At 45.3% G+C, this 17,381-nt stretch overlaps 1 protein-coding gene across 2 annotated transcripts in view; it reads left to right on the top strand.

The window, feature by feature from the left end:
• Nucleotides 1-17,381, top strand: part of EFCAB6 (EF-hand calcium binding domain 6) — a 294,900-nt gene that overhangs the window by 261,714 nt on the left and 15,805 nt on the right. For both annotated transcript variants that reach the window (XM_071219103.1, XM_023588220.2), the window contains one exon: nt 7,355-7,582. In XM_071219103.1, coding sequence (XP_071075204.1) covers nt 7,355-7,582 — 228 coding nt within the window. The remainder of the gene's footprint in view (nt 1-7,354; nt 7,583-17,381) is intronic.

The following is a 17,381-nucleotide window of genomic DNA, read 5'->3' as shown; positions in this document are numbered from 1 at the left end:
AGGGAATGCCAAGATTCAGAGGTGGAAAGGTGAGAAGAAACCAGCAAGGAACCTGAAAGGAGCAGCCAGGAAGGTGGGAGGAATTGCAAGAGAATGCCTGTACTGGAGGTCACGGAGGGGGAGCCAACCCTGCTGCCCAGTGGGACTGATTCGCCATGGGGTTTCACCACGAGGCAGTATTGGTGACCTTGACAAGCTGTCTCAAGGCTCCAAGCCTGAGGGCAGTGGGTTCCAGAGAGAGCAGGAAATCCTTGCTGTCAGGGGGAGCTGTAAATGGCAGTAGCTGATGGGAGATGCAGGGTCAAAGTAGGTTTTTTTCTGTGTTTCTAAGATGGAAGATAATATACTATATTTTATGCTCATAGAAATGATCCAGGAAAGAGATACAGAGAGATAGTGAGAAAGAGAGAGAAGTCAATAACTTGAGAAAAAAAAATTTCCATTATGAAACTTGTTTGTTCTGTCTTGTTTTAAGAGGGCCTCCCTACCCAAGATTATTTTTAAGTATGCCCTACTTATCTCTGATACATTAGTAATTATTATTATTATTAATACATTAATAATAGGCCTTAAAATGCAGTGGCTCAGCCATGGTAAGATTTATTTCTCACTCACTAATATCAAGAGTAAATGGTCCCTGATTTATTTGTATATTTCTAATCCTAGCTATACTATTATGATCTGGTGGGTCAAAAACTTTATTCCTAGAATTTCTCAAAAATTCTTTGGTAATTCTCACATATATTTATTTTTCTCTATTTAACATAAATTTGCCAAACAAAGTCCCAAAAATTCATTGAGATTTTTGTTAGAATTTTATTAAATATATTTATTAATTTAGAAAAGGCCACATCTTTTGAAATTTAGTTTTAACATTCAGGAACATAAATGACTTTGCATTTATTCCATTCTGACTTCAATAATCTTAATAAAATATGTATAGATTTCTTTATATAGATCTTGTGCCTTTTGTAAAGAATTTATTCCAAGGCATGCAATAGCTTTGTCATTAATGTGAAAGTAGAAATTTTTACCAGTTCAACTTCTAGCTAGTTATAGTTACTGTAAAATATTGGTATTACTTTTTTGTATCTTTAGGTTCAATCCAACCACTTTCCTAAATTGTCTTATTGAGATTTTCTAGTCATACAGTCACATCTACAAATAATGATAAATCTTATTTTTCAACACTTGTTTGTTTGATTTTCTTGTTTTATTTCAAAAGCTAGAGTCTCTAAAAATGTGAATAATAGAAGTGATGGTGGGCATTCCTATCTTGTTCCTGACTTCATTTAAAATGCTTTCACTTTTTCACACATTTCACATATTTAATATGTTTGCATAGTGTCTGATTATTCTCTTCTACTTAAGGTGTTCATTTTATTTCTATATAGTTTATCCATTTTATTCCATACCTTTCTTTAAAATCAGGAATGATCAGTGATATTCGTCAAATGCTTTTTTGCCATCTGTTGATATAGGACCTTTGCTAATATAAGGAAATGAAAGATTTGCTAATTCTTGAAGCATACATATTCTTGGAATAAATGCTATTAATCTTGGTGTGTCATTTTTTAATATAGTACTAAGCTATTCAAAATACTTTATTTAGAATCTTTGCATTAATATCTATTAATTAGATTGGTTTTATTTTTTCTTATGTTTCCTTTATCATATTTTGTATTCGGATATAGACAATGAATTGGAATATTATATATATAATTAAATATAAATATATATATATATCTGTTTCTTAAATAATTTGACTATTCTGTGTCTATTCCTTTACGGTTAGATATTGCTTATCTTTGAAATCATCTACACTTACCACCTTTTTAATGATAGATGGTAGATCTTTCAACAATTTTTGCAATTTATTTTGTGGTTACCTGTCTATTCAGGCATTCTGATGCTTAAGTTAATTTACTAGCCTCTTTTTTGCAATAAAACTATCCAGTTTCTTCCAGAGTTTAAAATACATTGACCAAAGTTTGCATATAATATGTGGTTAAAATTCTCCTATATCTGCTGTTATGATGACAGTATTTCCAGTTTTTTTTCCATCTAACATTTTGAGAGAGTGGTCACATATGCCGTTGCAGAAAGGTCTTTTTTCCTACTGGGTAGATGAGGAACTTGAGGCAAAAGAGTGGCTAAGTGGCTGGTGCAGGACCTCAGAGCCAGTTAGAGGCAGAGTCCAGACTCTTCTGCAGCACTCCCGCCTCTTCAGGTGGGCTTTGTCCCTCAGCACACTCCACAGGTATGTTCACCTGGGGTCCCCTCCTCCCCAGGCCCTGGCGGCCTGACCAAAGGAAAGATGGACTCAGAGGCCTGGCTACACCCAGAAGGGGTTCTGCTGCACCAGGGATACCTGAGTCCCTGGAAATGTTTAGGGAAATGCCCAAGTACCCAGTATTAGGGAAGTACTTTCACATTCTTTAATTCTAACAATGCATCAAAGGCATCAGTAATACCACTTTTATTCTCCAAAATGAAAAATAGGCATTTTTTTGCTTTTCATGTGGTTCCTAATGAATATATTCAAAAGCTTCTGGGGACTGTGGGAAGATGGTGGAGTAGGAAGCTCCAACAGTCAGGCTCTCTACCAGAACAGCAATTAAACAGGAAAGAACTATCTGAGTCAACTATTTTGAAACTCAAGTCCACTAGAACCCTGTACAGCATCCAGGAAAGAGCAGGAGGAAGAAGCTTGTAAACTATGGTAAATACCAATAAATTCCTCTCTGTGTGCAGCAGTTACCACCACTTAGCCTCCACTCTCACAGCTGGCAGCAGGGGCTGAGCCTGGAAGGAGCTCCTGTCACCCTTCCCGGCCCTTCCCTTATCCCCTCCCAGGGCAAGAGACTGCAGGTACTCCCTGTGTGGATCCCTGGCTTTGTTCCAGCTGGAAAACTGACTTGGGAAACTCCTCTTTGTCCTGCTCCCCCTTCCATATCCCTACAGAATTTGCCCTCCAGTCAAAAGCAGTTTGAGACAAGGAAAACGGTCTAAGAAGCAGCTGAGAAGAATACCCTGAGCAAAGGCTTACCTGCTTTATTTAAGTTCAGCAATAGAACAACCAGGAAAAGGAGAAGGCCTGTCTCCTAGGAAATAGAGGGGGCACTCAAACCTCATATCAGGGGAGCTCCTAAGGCCACTAGCAAACACAAGCCCAGGATAAGACCCAGGCCCAGGAAAGGCAGGGAGGACCCTGCACTCTGCATTCGCCTTGGGGGGCCTTCCTGATAGGAGGGATGAACTCTGAAGGACAGCACCACCCAAGACAGAGCCAATTTGCAAAGATGGTGGAAGCTGTTTCTTGATTAGGTTTGCTTGGTTTTATTAGCTCCTGGCACTCAAGAAGATCTCTTGTCATATCGCTAGCTGGATACAAACTCAAGGAACAGACATCACAGGGAATAAATCCCAGAGTTAACATTGTAAAATATTAAAATGCTACAAAATATCACAAGACAAAGAAACAGGAAACAATTGCCCATCCAAAGGAAGAGGATAAAAATCCCAAAGACCTCAATGAAAAAGAAATCACACTGTGGATAAATGAAACAAAGACTTAAAAAAGGCGATCTTCAATATGCTCAAGGAGATGAAGGAAAATAAAAAGAATGAAAGAATATCAAGAAAACAATATGGCTCAAGTTATAAGGCCTCTGCCTACCATATGTGATCCCTGGGGCCTCCTGGTAAAAAAAAAAAAAAAAAAGAAGAGAAAGCATGCCTGCACAGTGAGCCGAGTGCCCACATGAGTACCTGCATGGCAAGCTGAGTGCCTATGTGGTGAGCTGAGTGCCCACCTGGCAAGCCAAGTGCCCACTTGTGTGCCCACGCAGCAAGCCAGTGCCCACGTGGTGAGCCAAGTGCCCATGCGAGAGCCCACGTGGTGAGCCAAGTGCCCACGTGGTGAGCCGAGTGCCCGCACGGTGAACCAATGCCTGCACGGTGAGCCAGTGCCCGCACAGTGAACCAATGCCTGCACGGTGAGCCAGTGCCCATGCAAATGAGTCACGCAGCAAGATGATGATGCAGCAAAAGAGAGACAAAGGGGAGAATCAAGGTGAAGCACAGCAGAGACCAGGAAGTGAGGTGGTGCAATTGACAGGGAACCTCTCTCCACATCAGAGGTCCCCAGGATTGAATCCTGGTGAATCCTACAAGAAAAGGATGAGAAGAGAACAAAAAAAAAGAGAGAAAATAGATAAAGAAGATCACACAGCAAATGGACCCAGACAGCAAAAACAGCAGGGGGGAGGGGAGAAAAAAGAAAAACAATGAATGAACAATATGAGAATCTCAATAAAGAGATTGAAATTTTAAAAAGAAATCAGGCCAATAGTGTGGCCAAGCAGTCAAAGGCGGTGGGTTAAGGCTCTAGTCTCTTTGGGGGCTTGGGTTTGAATCCTACCACTGCCAGTAATATCTGGGAGTGGATGTGGCCCAACAGTTGGGCCCCTGCCTCCCACATGGGAGGTCCCAGGTTCTGTTTCCAGTGCCTCCTGGAAAAAAAAACAAGCAAAACAAATGAGGAAACCAACTCAGGGAAGCCAGTGTGACTCAATGGTTGAGCACCAGCTTCCCACATGAGAGGTCCCAGGTTCAGTCCTGGTCCCTGGTACCTCAAAAAAAAAAAAAAACAAAAACAGAACTACTGGAGTTGAAGAGCACAATAACTGGAATGAAAATTTCCTTGGAGGGTTTCAAAAGGAGATTGGAGCTGGCAGAAGAAAGAATCAGTGAACTCGAAGACAAGACAATGAGTCAAGACAAGGAAATGAGTCAGGCTGAGGAACAGGAAGAAAAAAGAATTAGAAAAGGTGAAATAGTCCACGAAACCCCTGGAATACCATCAAGCACACCAATATATGCATTATGGAGGTCCCAGAAGGAGAAGAGGAGAAGAGAGGAAGGAGCAGAAAGACTATTCAAGGAAATAATGACAGAAAAATTCCCCAACTTGGCAAAAGACATGAAAATGCACACCCAAGAAGCCCAGAGAACACCAAATAGAATAGACTTGAAGAAATAAATGCCCCGTCACTTACTACTCAGACTGTCAGATGAAAGGACAGGGAGAGACTTCTGAAAGCTGCAGGAAAAAAGCAATGTGTTATGAACAAGAGAGTCGCAGTTAGACTGAGAGCTGATTTCTCATCAATTCATGGAGGCAAGAAGGCAGTGGGCTGAAGCATAAAGTACTGAAAGAAAATAATTGCCAACCACAAATCTTACATACCCAGCGAGACTTTCTTTCAAAAGTGAGGGAGAGATTAAGACATTCCCAGATAAACAAAAGCTGAAGGAGTTCATCGCCACTAGACCTGCCCTACAAGAAATGCTGAAGGAGTTCTTCAGACTTTACAAGGAAAGGACATTAGACAGTAGCTCAAAGTGGCCTAAAGAAATAAAGACTTCTGATGAAGGTAACCATTTGGGTAATTATCGATGCCAGTATTATTGTATTGAATTTTTTGTATGTAACTCTTTTTACCTCCAATGTGAATGCCCCGGCCAGCGGGGTAGGGAACGGGGGCTCGTGGTCGCGCGGAGGAGAATGGTGAGACAGGAGACACGAGGAATGACAGCGAGACAGGGTGAGGATCAAGCTGCAAAGTTTTATTGTGAGAACAAAGCATTTATACTCTTGGGAAGGGGAGGGGTAGTGGGAGGGATGGCGGTTAGGGATTGGCTATTGCTGTCACTAGGGGAAATGGCAGGGTCCAGGGACTGGCTGTTGCCGTTGCTGGGGTGGAGGGCAGACTTCAATTTCACGCCTTGCGCCTGCGCGTTACTGTGTTAGCCTAGGCAGTGGCGGGAACAGAGAACAAAGGAGCAGGGAGGGAGAAGAACCAGGAAATGGGCTCCGCTCTGGCGGCCATGCTATTGGCATCGCTGATCTCAGCGCACGCCCTCACCAATCGTCCCCAACACTCCAACAGGTTCTAAAATGCAAATGTATAAAAAGTAATGATAAATCTATGGTTTTGGACACACAATAAACCAAGACACAATTTGTAACATACAAAGAAAAAGTGGGGGGATGAAAGGGTATGGGAACAGTGTTAGTGCATGCTATTGAAGTCAAGTTGGTATCAAATCAACTATAATTGTTATATATTTAAGATGTTAATTTTTTTAAAGATTTATTTTATTCCTCTCCCCTCCCCCCCCGCCCCCTGCGGCAGTTGTGTGTTCTTCTTTGTCTGCTTCTTTTGTTGTCAGCGGCATAGGAATTTGTGTTTCTTTTTGTTGCATCATCTTGTTGTGTCAGCTCTCCGTGTGTGTGGCACCATTCCTGGGCAGGCTGCACTTTCTTTTGCACTGGGCGGCTCTCCTTACGGGGTGCACTTCTTGCACGTGGGGCTCCCCTATGCGGGGACACCCCTGCGTGGCAGGGCACTCCTTGCATGCATCAGCACTGCACGTGGGCCAGCTCCACATGGGTCAAGGAGGCCCGGGGTTTGAACCGCGGACCTCCCATGTGGTAGACGGACGCCCTAACCACTGGGCCAAGACTGCTTCCCAGGATGTTAAATTTTTTAACCCCATGGTAACCACAAGGAAAATAGATGAAAAATATATCCAGATAGAAATGACAAGGGACTCAGGCTGAGGCGTGCATCCCTCCTCTGGCCTGCACTGATTATCATCAGGACCGCAAAGCCACCTCACCCTCCAGGCACCCACCGCCCAAGGAGTGGCGCAGAAAGCTAACCCAGGACAGCAAGGCTGCGGTTAGCTGCCTACCCTGGAGAGGCCACTCTAGCACAGCTTCCTGCTGAGCTAATTTCTCATTGTCCAGGGGTCGAATCCCTGTGGGTCTTGAGAAGTTTCAGATTTAAGGGAACTCAGTTGTGCTGCAGCATAATGTCATCAAAAATTGCCTTTTGAACTCTAACTGCAGCAAACTAAGCAATTAAACTGAGGTCTCCAAGGGAAAATGGTCTGCCTCAGGTCCCTGCTGATTCCCTTCCTGCATGGAGCAGGCACTCTCTGCGTCTTTGTCAAGTGAACCCAAAGGCATGCGGATGAGTGTGAACAAGAAGAAAAGGTGTGCCTCCCAGGCCTGGCCGTGTCAGGAGCCCCCACCTCGCCTGGCCTCACCCTGCCAGGCACTGACCTGCTCTTGCCACTCCTTCCTGGCGGTTCGCCCAGCCTTTGCGTCCAGCTGAACCCAGATCCACACTGAGACCCTGCTCTCAGCATCTGCGTTACACGTGTCTGTGCTTGGCTTCTGCACCTAACTGGTGCTCCCTGGGACGGCCAGGGCACTGCATCCAGAGCCAAGAGTGATTTGTTGTTTATTAAATGGATCACTTATCCATTCTGTTTTGTCCAGACTGCTGTTGAGTGGGCTGAGAAAATGCCCAAAGGCCCGCCACCTATGTCTCCCAAGGAAAGGGCAGAGAGAGACATCCTGGGGTGTCTCCGCAAAGCAGTGACTTCCCACTACAGCGCCATTGCCCAGGAGTTTGAGAACTTCGACACCATGAAGACAAACACTGCCTCCCGGGATGAGTTCAGAGCCATCTGCACGCGGCACGTCCAAATCCTGACGGACGAACAGGTAAGAGGCGCGTTGGCTTGTCATCCTAAGCGTGGGGTATGGGTCAGCCTCTCTCTGTAAAACACTTGAAGTTCTTCTGTTTTCTTTCATCTTACTGAAGACCCAAGGGTGCCTTCTCTTTTTGGAACAGGTATGAACTGTACCTTTCCAATCAGAGCCAAATATCCCCAAATCAATAGTAAATCAAATTAACCTCAGCTCCAACTGCCACTGTCCTTCCCCCTTCCCTGGACCATTCTGGGACCTGAGTAATCCCAAGAGAGCGGTGGGTCTCCCCCCCACCTGAGTGAGGAGCAGGGGGACTTAACTTGCTGCTGCCCTTCCCCCACACCTCCCAACCCCCTTTCCCCCTCCCCCACTCCCCCACTCCATGGCACTGCTGGCAGCACTGTCAGACTCTCTGGGCTGCTGCTCAAAGCAGGCTGGAACTGCCCACCGCCCAGAGGCAGCACACCTCTCCACTGCCCGCAGATGGACCAGAGCCGCCCCTCCCTTGGGCCCTCCTGCCTTCACAGCTCCTCCGGAGGGGGCAGTCTCCTTCCCTCGAGTGCTGAACTGGGCTCTTTCCTAGCTCGAAGGCTCTGGCAGGCTGCTGCCCTGGGCCTCTTTGGCCTCCATGGGCACTTCCCGTCTGGATGGCGCTGCCAGGGCCCACCTGGCCACTGGGGCTTTGGTGCTACAAGCCAGCTCAGCGACAGGTTGGCTTGAAGGGAAGGCAGTGCAGAACTTTAGAAATAAAAGACAGAGAGAAAGATACAAAAGAGGAGATAAAGATGGGACCAAGGCACCCAAAGCTTCTGGAACTGAGAGCCTCGACCCTAGTTTCCACCTCGTGTTTATTGGAAACTACCAAGCAGCTGTTTGCTATCAGAACTGCAACGTCATCTATAATAGGGAACAACTGCAGCATCTACAATAGAGCAGATGTAACATTTACAATAAGAAACAGGTAAGCCAGTTTCCCACACCACTTTGGAGGACAGCGCCCGTGCTCGCCGACGTGGGTGCATCGAGGCACTACACCCCGGCTGGAGGAGCCGAGCCCTACACGGCCTTGTTCCTCCTGTGGCCTAAGTGTCACCACAGCGCCTGGAGCCCAAAAGGTGCAGCGCGTCCCCACGGTGGACGGTGTCCCTTGGTGTGTCCACATTCCCCGTGGGGGCCCTATGCCACCAGATGACACAGAGCCCCAGGGATGCAATGAAGGAAGCAGATTTCCCTTCACCCCAAAAACGCATGCTGCAAACCCTCCCCAAGCCTCAAACGAGCGTTCCCCGTCCCCACCGATTAACACCGAGGAAAAATGAGCTCCAACGTCCTTACAAAGGCATCTCCGCCACTTCTTCTCCTGGTTCTGCCTGGGCTTTGGCAGAGTCCCTGGGGGCCCGGGGCATCTTCCCTTGGACACTGGAAATGTCACCCTTCCACCTCTGAAGATGGGCCATTCCCACCTTTTCAGACCCAACAAGGACTGACTGTGTGCTTGGGCCGGGGTGACTATCACCCCCCCACGTCGCCCATACCGTCTCAGAACCTCTGAACTCATTGCCCTAAGAAATGAATTTGTTAAAGACAGTAATGATATGAAAAGCATGTTTAACTTGCCTCAAATGTCACCTTTTTTTAAAAAGCATGTTGCTATGATAATTTTTACGATGCAAAATGAAGTGCCATTTCCAAATGGTTCTGTCCCAGAGAGCAAACCGAGCAGGATCTATATTTGCAAATACTTCTCTCCATTAGTGTAAATGAGTGTGAGCCTTTAAAATTAATGCAGTTGCATTTATTATTCTATGGGGCCAATTCATAAAAGTTTCACTGGTAAAGGTTTTTACTAATAAAGTGTTTTCATTTAATCTAAATTAGTAAAATTTTACTGTAATTATAGATAACAATTTATGACACGCTGACATTCATAACAGAGAATTTGAGTTTAATTGTCCACTAAGAAAATTCCATCATCCCTAAATCATCAACCCCTCCCTCCCCACCCCGCCAAATAAAGTTCTTATTTTTAAATGCTGTGTTTTAAAAATAAGCTGACACATCTCAAATACAGCCTGCATCATCAAGAACATCAGACTCTGGCACACACCATGGTTTAAGTTTGGTGACGATTAGCAGAAATCATGCTGTATTTGGGAAAGATGCTTCTGGATGACAGCCTGGTGAACAGAAAGCAAAGGCCCCTGAGATCCATATGTTTTCTCCTTGCATGAAATTGCTTTGCTGATGACCTTCTTGGCTGGATAGCACAGTGTCTGGTAAAGCATGACACAGAAATAATTCACACTCTTCACATGTTTAGACCCATCTTGCCATTATTCGAGAGAATTTGCTGAAGACACTGGGACAGTTATGGGCAAATTAAGCAGCATTGGACTACAGATTTCATGACTTGGTTTATCTAGATTATAAAAGCTTATCGCTCATCCTTATGCGAAACTAATAATCGTGAATCTGAGGGGCCGGCTTTCTTGACTTACAGAACTCTCTAATTAGGGAAAGTTGCACATTGTTTGAAATCTTTTGGTGCAATTAACCTTTCAGAAAAGGAAAGCAATTTTCAGAGCAGGTGGAGCTGGCAGCTGATGGGTCCTCGTGGCTCTGCGAAGGCTGCGGAAGTGGGTCCACTTGGTCAGTGCTTCGGAAGACAGAGCCCCAGGGAGAGCCTCCAGTTTAGATCAGTCCATAGCAATCCATGAGGACTTTAGGAATGCAGTTATGTGAAGGAAAGGAACTGTTAAACTTCTGGACCCTTCATATGTGTTATTTCTAAAAAGGACATCCCTAGGAAAGGAGAAGAATGCTGGCAGAGAACAAAACAATCCTTCAGGCAGACAGACTTGGGTTTTAACTCTGCTTCTGTCCTTGTCCAGCTGCGTGACCTTGGACAGGTAACTCAACCTCTCTGGGCCTCTGTGTCATCCCCTACACACCACAGACTCTTGCAGGGACCCTCCCCTCCGACCAGGTGGGATTTCAGCCTTCCCCCCTTGCTCACTGCTGCCTCTGCCTGCCCCTGCCCCTTGCGTCCATCCCCCTTTCACACTCACTCCAGCCTTTCCTGACCACACCTTTGCCTGGGGGAGCTGGCACCTCCCCACTTTGGGCCCCCCAGCCCCCCAGCCCCCCATCGCCTAGCAGGTACACAGGTGCCTAGCTGTCCGCCTTGGCCACATGGAGAATGCTCTGGAGGCAGCATGCAGCTATTCATTTAACTCATTCACGGGGGCCCACTGAGCTCCCAGCCTTGGTGGAGCTTGCCCACGGGAGGGGAGAGACAGCACACACTAATTGTGCGTTATGTGTGTACTACACGCTGCTGCCTGCTGTGAAGGGACGGTCACACACCGAGCACACCGCAGGGGCCTGGCCTAGACTGAGGGCTCAGGGGAAGATTCCCTGCGGACACAGACTGGCATCTGGAGCTGCCTCTGAGAATAAACAGGAGCGAGCAGAACCGCTGGAGGGAACAGCCTGGCGGTGCTGGTGGAGGGGGAGCAATCAGTGTTAGGCTGCATTGGAGATGCTGTGAGCAAGCCCGTGTGCAAACCCCTGCCCTTGTGGCGCTTACATTCTGGGAGTGGGCAGTATGTGGTATGTGGGATGCTGATAAATGCTATAGAGGCAAAAAAAGAGAAAAAAAGAAACAAATAGCAGGAAGTGGAATAGGGATGGGGGGTGCACTTTTAAGTCAGGGTGTCAGGGCCGCTCACGGAGAAGGTGACAAATTTGAGTCAAGGCCTAGGGAGCAGAGGGGCCTCTCCAGGTGGATACCTGGGAGCAGTGTCCTTGGCAGAGGGGCTGCAGTGACAAGGCAGTGTAGCGGAAGCTTGGAGACTAGCCAGCAGCCAGTGGGCCTTGAACGCAACGTACAAAAGGAGAGCAAAGGGGATGAGCGCAGAGACCAGGAAGCTCTGAGCCCAGTGGGGTCCTGTGAGCGCAGTGAGGTGTGAGGGTGGACGCTTTGAGCATAAAGGTGGCACGACCCATTTGCGTTTGCAATCGCATCATGGGCTCTGTGGAGGGAGAGTGCAAGTGGGAGCGGTGGAGGGGAGAGCAGAGGCAGGCAGCAATCCGGGGGCTGCGCAGGGGAGAAGTGGCTGGCCTGGGAGTGTGCTTTAGAGCTGGAGACAGTAGGGTTTGCTAGTGGATGTGGCGTGGGGGTGCGGGAGAGGTGGACTTGGGCCCGAAGAACTGAAGGGTAGAGGAGCTGTGAACAGACAGGGAGGGCTGTGGGTGGGGCAGGCTTGGGGATGGGGCGGCGGAGATCGGTGGTTTGCTCTTGGGTGTGGTAGGCGCCCGCATGTGGATGTGGAGGAGGGAGCTGGAGGGGCACGCTTGGGGGTCACAGGGCACAGGCGATGTCTTCCGCTGGTCCAAGGGTAGATGGAAAGGGGACAGTGGAGTCCTGGGACCCTCCAATGCTGACAAGCCAGGGAGATGAGGAGGAACCACAGCAGGACCAAGCAGCCATCAGGAAGTGGGAGGAGAATGCAGAGGAGTCTTGGGCGTGACTCCCCTGCCGGTGGCGTGCCTACACACCTGCAGGCGTGTTCCCTTCGATGAAAAGCGTCGCTAATTTAATGTAACCAACAAGCTCTCTTTCATTTATGGTTACCACTTTGGGGCTCTGATTAAGAAACCCTTACCTATCCCAGGGTAAAAAAGGTATTAACCTAGATTCTCTTCTAAGGATTTTTAAGGTTTTGTTTCACTTTATGTTTTTAATACTTCTGAAATACATTTCTCTTCACACTAAAGAGGTAGGAATGCAATTCTGCTTTTTTCCATATGGATGGCCAATTTTCCCAACACCATTTTTAAAATTGGTTATGGTTTCCTTAGTTATCGGCAACACCAACTCCGTCATGTATAAGTTTCCATGCATGTGTAGGTCTCTTTCTAGACTCTGCTGTTGAACTGGTCTCTCTGTCTGTCCTTGAATGAATACTATACTTCTAAGTTACTTTAGCTTCACAGCTCCCACTTTATTCATCTTCCTTAGGAATGTCTTCATCCCTTGCTTTCCACAGACATTTTAGAATCATCTGGTCAAGTTCCACAAGGAACCTCATAGAAGTTTTATTGAAATTGCCTTACGTCTTTATATCACTTTGGGAAGAAATGGCATCTTTTCAATATTGAGTCTTTATATCTACAGACATGTGACTGTCTTCAATTTAGTACTATAATTTTCTGCCCAGAGGTCTTTTGCATCCTTTATTTAAATTTTTATTTCAATAACATATTTCTAGTACAAATGATAGCTTTTCAATTTACATTCTCTGTTACTGGTGTAGCCACCTTCCTAAATTCTCTAATTCTAATAATACCTGTGAATGGTAACAGTGAGTGTTTCTTTTCCAATCTACATACCTTTTCTTTCTTGTCCTTGTCTTATAAGAGTGGCTAGAACCTCTGGTTCAATGTTGAATAGAAGTTGATAGTGGCCTTCGTTGTTTTGTCCTTGATTTTAACAGAAATGCATCTAACATTTCAAAATTAAATGTTTTCTTTAGCTTTTTTGTAGATAATCTTTATCAAGTATAAGAAGTTCCTTCTTATTCCTAATTTTCTAAGAGCTGTTAACTGTGAGTGACTGTTGAATTTATAAGTTATTTTCCTGTATTTGTTGAGATTAGCAGGTAGTTTTTCTCATTCACTTTCTTAATATGATGAATTCTGCTGTTAAGCCAAACTTGCATTCCTGGTATAGGTCTAATTTAATCATGATGTATTTAAAATGTTCTCACAATACTAGTTTAAGTTTGCAGCTTTTTTGTGTATAATTTGCATTAATGATGATCATTAGAGATATTAATCTGTAACTAACTTTTTTCTACTGCATCTAACTTTGGTTATTAACATACTAGCTTCGTAGATGGGGTTTAGGGTAATTCCCTCATTTTCTGTTTTCTAGAAGAGTTTCAATAAAATTGGTGGTACCAGTTTCTCGAAAGTTGAGTAGAAATGCCTATAAAGCTTTCTGTACCCAGTGTTTCCTTTATGGGAAGATTTTTAACTGCTCATTTCATTTCTTTAATGGTTAAAGGGTTATTCAGTCTTCTTTTTTAGTCAGTTTTGATGACTTACATTTTTACAGAAACTTTTCCACTTTTCTCACTAAGCTTTCAAATTTATTGGCATAAAATTTTTTATAATATCCTCATTCTTTTCTTCTCTGCTGCATCTGTCATTACACTTCCTTTCTCATTCCTAATGTTTTTTCTTGGCTTACCCTTACCAGAATTTGCCTGTTTTGTTTTGTTTTGTTTTTTTCCTGGCTTAATGTTACTAGAATTTTCCTTGTTTTTTTTTAAGATCTTTTCAAAGAGTCTATTTTTGGTTTTATTGATTTTATTATATCACTCTTTTCTGTTTATTAATCTCTGCTCCTTTATTATCTTATTTCTTCTGCTTAAATTGAACACTTAACTTTTTAATTTCAGTTGTTTTTTTTCTTAATGAGTATTTAAAAGTTTATATTTCCTTCTAATTACCATTTTCACTGCATACAACTTTTGATATGTAGGGTTTTTTTTTCATTATTACAGTTCTTCATAATTTTTATTTCCATTTCGATCCTTGAAACATTTAGAAATATGCCTTTCTGTTTCCAAATGAATGAGTATTTATAAGTTATTAACTTATAAATTACATTTTGATTAGAGAATATAATCTGGACTATATCAGCCTTTGGAAGTATTTTGAGATGTGTGTTCATCAATTTTTATAAAAGTACCATGTGTAGTTAGATAGAATGTGCAGCCTCTCATGGTTGGATAGAATGTTCCACATATGTTCATGAAAACTAGCTTGTTATTTCTAGCCTTTAAAGCATCATTATCTAGCCTTTAAAGTCTATCAATCACTGTCTAAGAGGTATGTCAATCTCCTACTGTGGTGGTAGACTTTTAAATTAGATTCACACTCGAGACCCTCTATAGGCAGCTTTCTCCTTGCTCCCTCTCACTGATGCTCGAGCCCTCCAGGTAGCCTGGCTGTTGAGGTGGGTTCTCCACCTTAGCTCTTCAATTCTGGACAGGCCCCGGCTCTTGTCTGCCATCCTCTGAGATCTGCCAAAACTGAGATCTCCCAAGATTAGATTTTGCCCCCATGGTATTACTCGCTTTCAAGTTTGTATTCACCTTTTGAAGATTTTCTGGTTCTTAAAAATTTCCTCTACTTCCTTGTGGCCTCTAAAAAGCATTTAAAAGGTGCTTTCAAAAGTATTTATCCATCAACTGGCTGTTGTGTGGAGGAGAGCTTGTCAGAATGTCTAGACCACCATATTGCCCGAGATCTTTTTAAAAGATAAAATGTTTAGAAGTGAGGTTTTCATTTTCCTGATAGAGGATCCTGGGTGATTTTTTACTGTGGGTTTCTGTTTGTACTGTATTGTGACTAGAAGATGTGATCTGAATCTCTTCTAATTTATTCAGAGACTTCCTTTGGTGATTTCTGTATCATCCCAGATTCTTGGTTGCAGAATCCACTCAGGCTACTCTGAGCAGGAGGTTTTTTGAAGGGTATTAGGATCTTACAAGAAGCTCTGGAAGGTCTGGGGAGCCACAGCGGCTGGGAGAACCGCAGCCACACCCCAGGCTCCTCCTGCCCGTGAGAAGCCCACCGCTGCTGCCTCGCGCGCGCTCAGCGTCTAAGATGCTGAGGACAGGGCAGAGCACTAAGCACCTGTGCTGGGTGCCCGCTGGGGCGCTTGTCTCCCCACCTTGCTCCTTTCTGCCTTCAGAGCCTCAGGGAAAGGGGACGTGGGAGCCATGGCCCTGAAGGTAGACACAGGGGAGGGCCGTGAAGAACAGCCACCTCAGGGGAGAGCATCCGCGGAGTTTCCGAGAGGAGGCTGAGGATGTCGGGCTCTGCGGGTGATGTGGAAAGAAGGCCCCTGGGCACAGCGCAAGGGGTGGGACATAGGGAGGGACCAGCAGGGTTGAGGCAGGGGAGATGAGAGGATGAACTGCCCAGAAGGAAAGTGGACATCCGGGCTCGTGCATGAGGTTGGGGGCTTGCATTGTGACAGGGGCGGTGCCCGGCATTGTGAGGCACTGGGGAGGCTTGTTCTAGAAGTCACAGAGCCTGCTAGGACTGGAATGGCATGGGGGCGAGGCGGCGGGATCTGTCTCAGCAGAGCACTGTGGGATTAGAGACCATCTGGTGGCTGGAGCCGTAAATTAACCCATTTTGTTTTACTCTTTTTCAGTAGGATCTTTTACACTCGTAACAAAGCTACTTTATATTTTTTAACAGTCTAAAGTTGAAAAATATCTCTATCCTCCTCCAGAACAGGACATCCTCATACCCTAACTTGCCTCTACGATCTGCCCCCCACCCCATGTTCCATGTTAACGTGCTTGAAATTCAAGTCCAGCTTGTTTGCAACCACAGGCAAAAATAGTATTATTTGTATTAGAATATGCAGGTTAAACTGCCATAACAAAGAGATGGAAAGATACACTGGCCCAGATAAAATGGAAGCACATTTCTCTCTCACCTGGACTTGTGGGTGGGCAGGTGTCTGGTGTGGTAGTCCCAAATCACCAGGGACCCGGGCTGTCTCTTATTCTTGCCCTCCTGAGCACGAGGCTGCTCCAGCAACCTCATTCCTGCTAGAGGGAAGGGGTGGAAGGAAACAGAATGTTCCTTTCCTTTAGAAGAATTATCCAGAAACCCCACACCACTTCTGTTCACATCTCATTAGCCAGAACGTCATCACGTGGCCATACCTAACTGCAAAGAAGGCTGGGAAGTGTAGTCTTTAACTGGGCAGCCTTCATGAGCCCATCTGAAACTTCTATAACTAGAAGATTTACCAGTTAAAAATCCCATTACTACAGAGAAAGAGGAGAATAGATATTCTCTGCCACAGTTTTGTAAATCAGTATTTTTTTTTAGATATACAACATGTTTTACTGCTTTATTTACCCACAGTCACATCTTGTACCCCATGCCTGCCTTCTGGTTCACTTTTCTTTTTGATAAAGTACACCGTCTCTTGTTGTTCAGAGAAGAGTAAGCCTGAGAGTTTCTCTCTCTTACCCTCATTCTTTAAAGATAGTTTGGCTGGGGATAGAATTCTAGTCTACAGTTCTCTTCCCTGGTTGCTGTGCACAGGTTTCTCTCCTGTCTTCCAGCATCTAATGGTGCTGACGAGATGTCTGCTTTCTCCAGGTGGCAGATCTCAAAGAGGAAGAGAAGAAGGAGCTGAGCTCCTCCTTCCCAGTTCATTTTACCATAACCTTCCAATGAGATCAGTCATGAGGTGTGAGGAAGGGGACAGAAAGGAGCTAGAAGAGTTGTTCTGATAAATCCCCTGACCGCCCCCACCACCATAACCACACACTTACTCGGCTTGTCTGGGAGCCTCTCCTTTGTGTCGTCCTCACAGGAAGGAGGTTTTTCAGGCCCTTAGCCTGGTCCTAAGGGATGGACTGCCCCAAACCTGGTCTCACAACCTTTGTCCTCAGTAACTAGTGCAAATCTATGCCCACTCACAGTCCAGGCCTAGTTCCAGCTTTCACTTGGGTGCCTCTTTCACTCTCAGCTCTGAGTAATGGGTTGGGGGCTCAGTTCTAATTGCCCCCCTCATGTGGGCACGTCTTGCCCCTGTTCCTGAGAGGATATTGAAACTTCAGCCCCCACCTCCCACATCATGCCCTTGTGCATGTGGGCTGCACACCAGCTTTGGCCTCTAATGCTCTGGATTTCTTCTCCATTCCTATTCCATCCAATTTGCATTTGAAGAAGACAATGTAGTTTTTTTAGTAGTTTTCCATCT

The sequence above is a fragment of the Dasypus novemcinctus genome, chromosome 12, assembly GCF_030445035.2.
Source record: "Dasypus novemcinctus isolate mDasNov1 chromosome 12, mDasNov1.1.hap2, whole genome shotgun sequence".
NCBI classification, from domain to species: Eukaryota; Metazoa; Chordata; class Mammalia; order Cingulata; family Dasypodidae; genus Dasypus; species Dasypus novemcinctus.
Note: the sequence above shows the minus strand (reverse complement) of the source record. Positions and strands in the feature narration are given on the sequence as shown.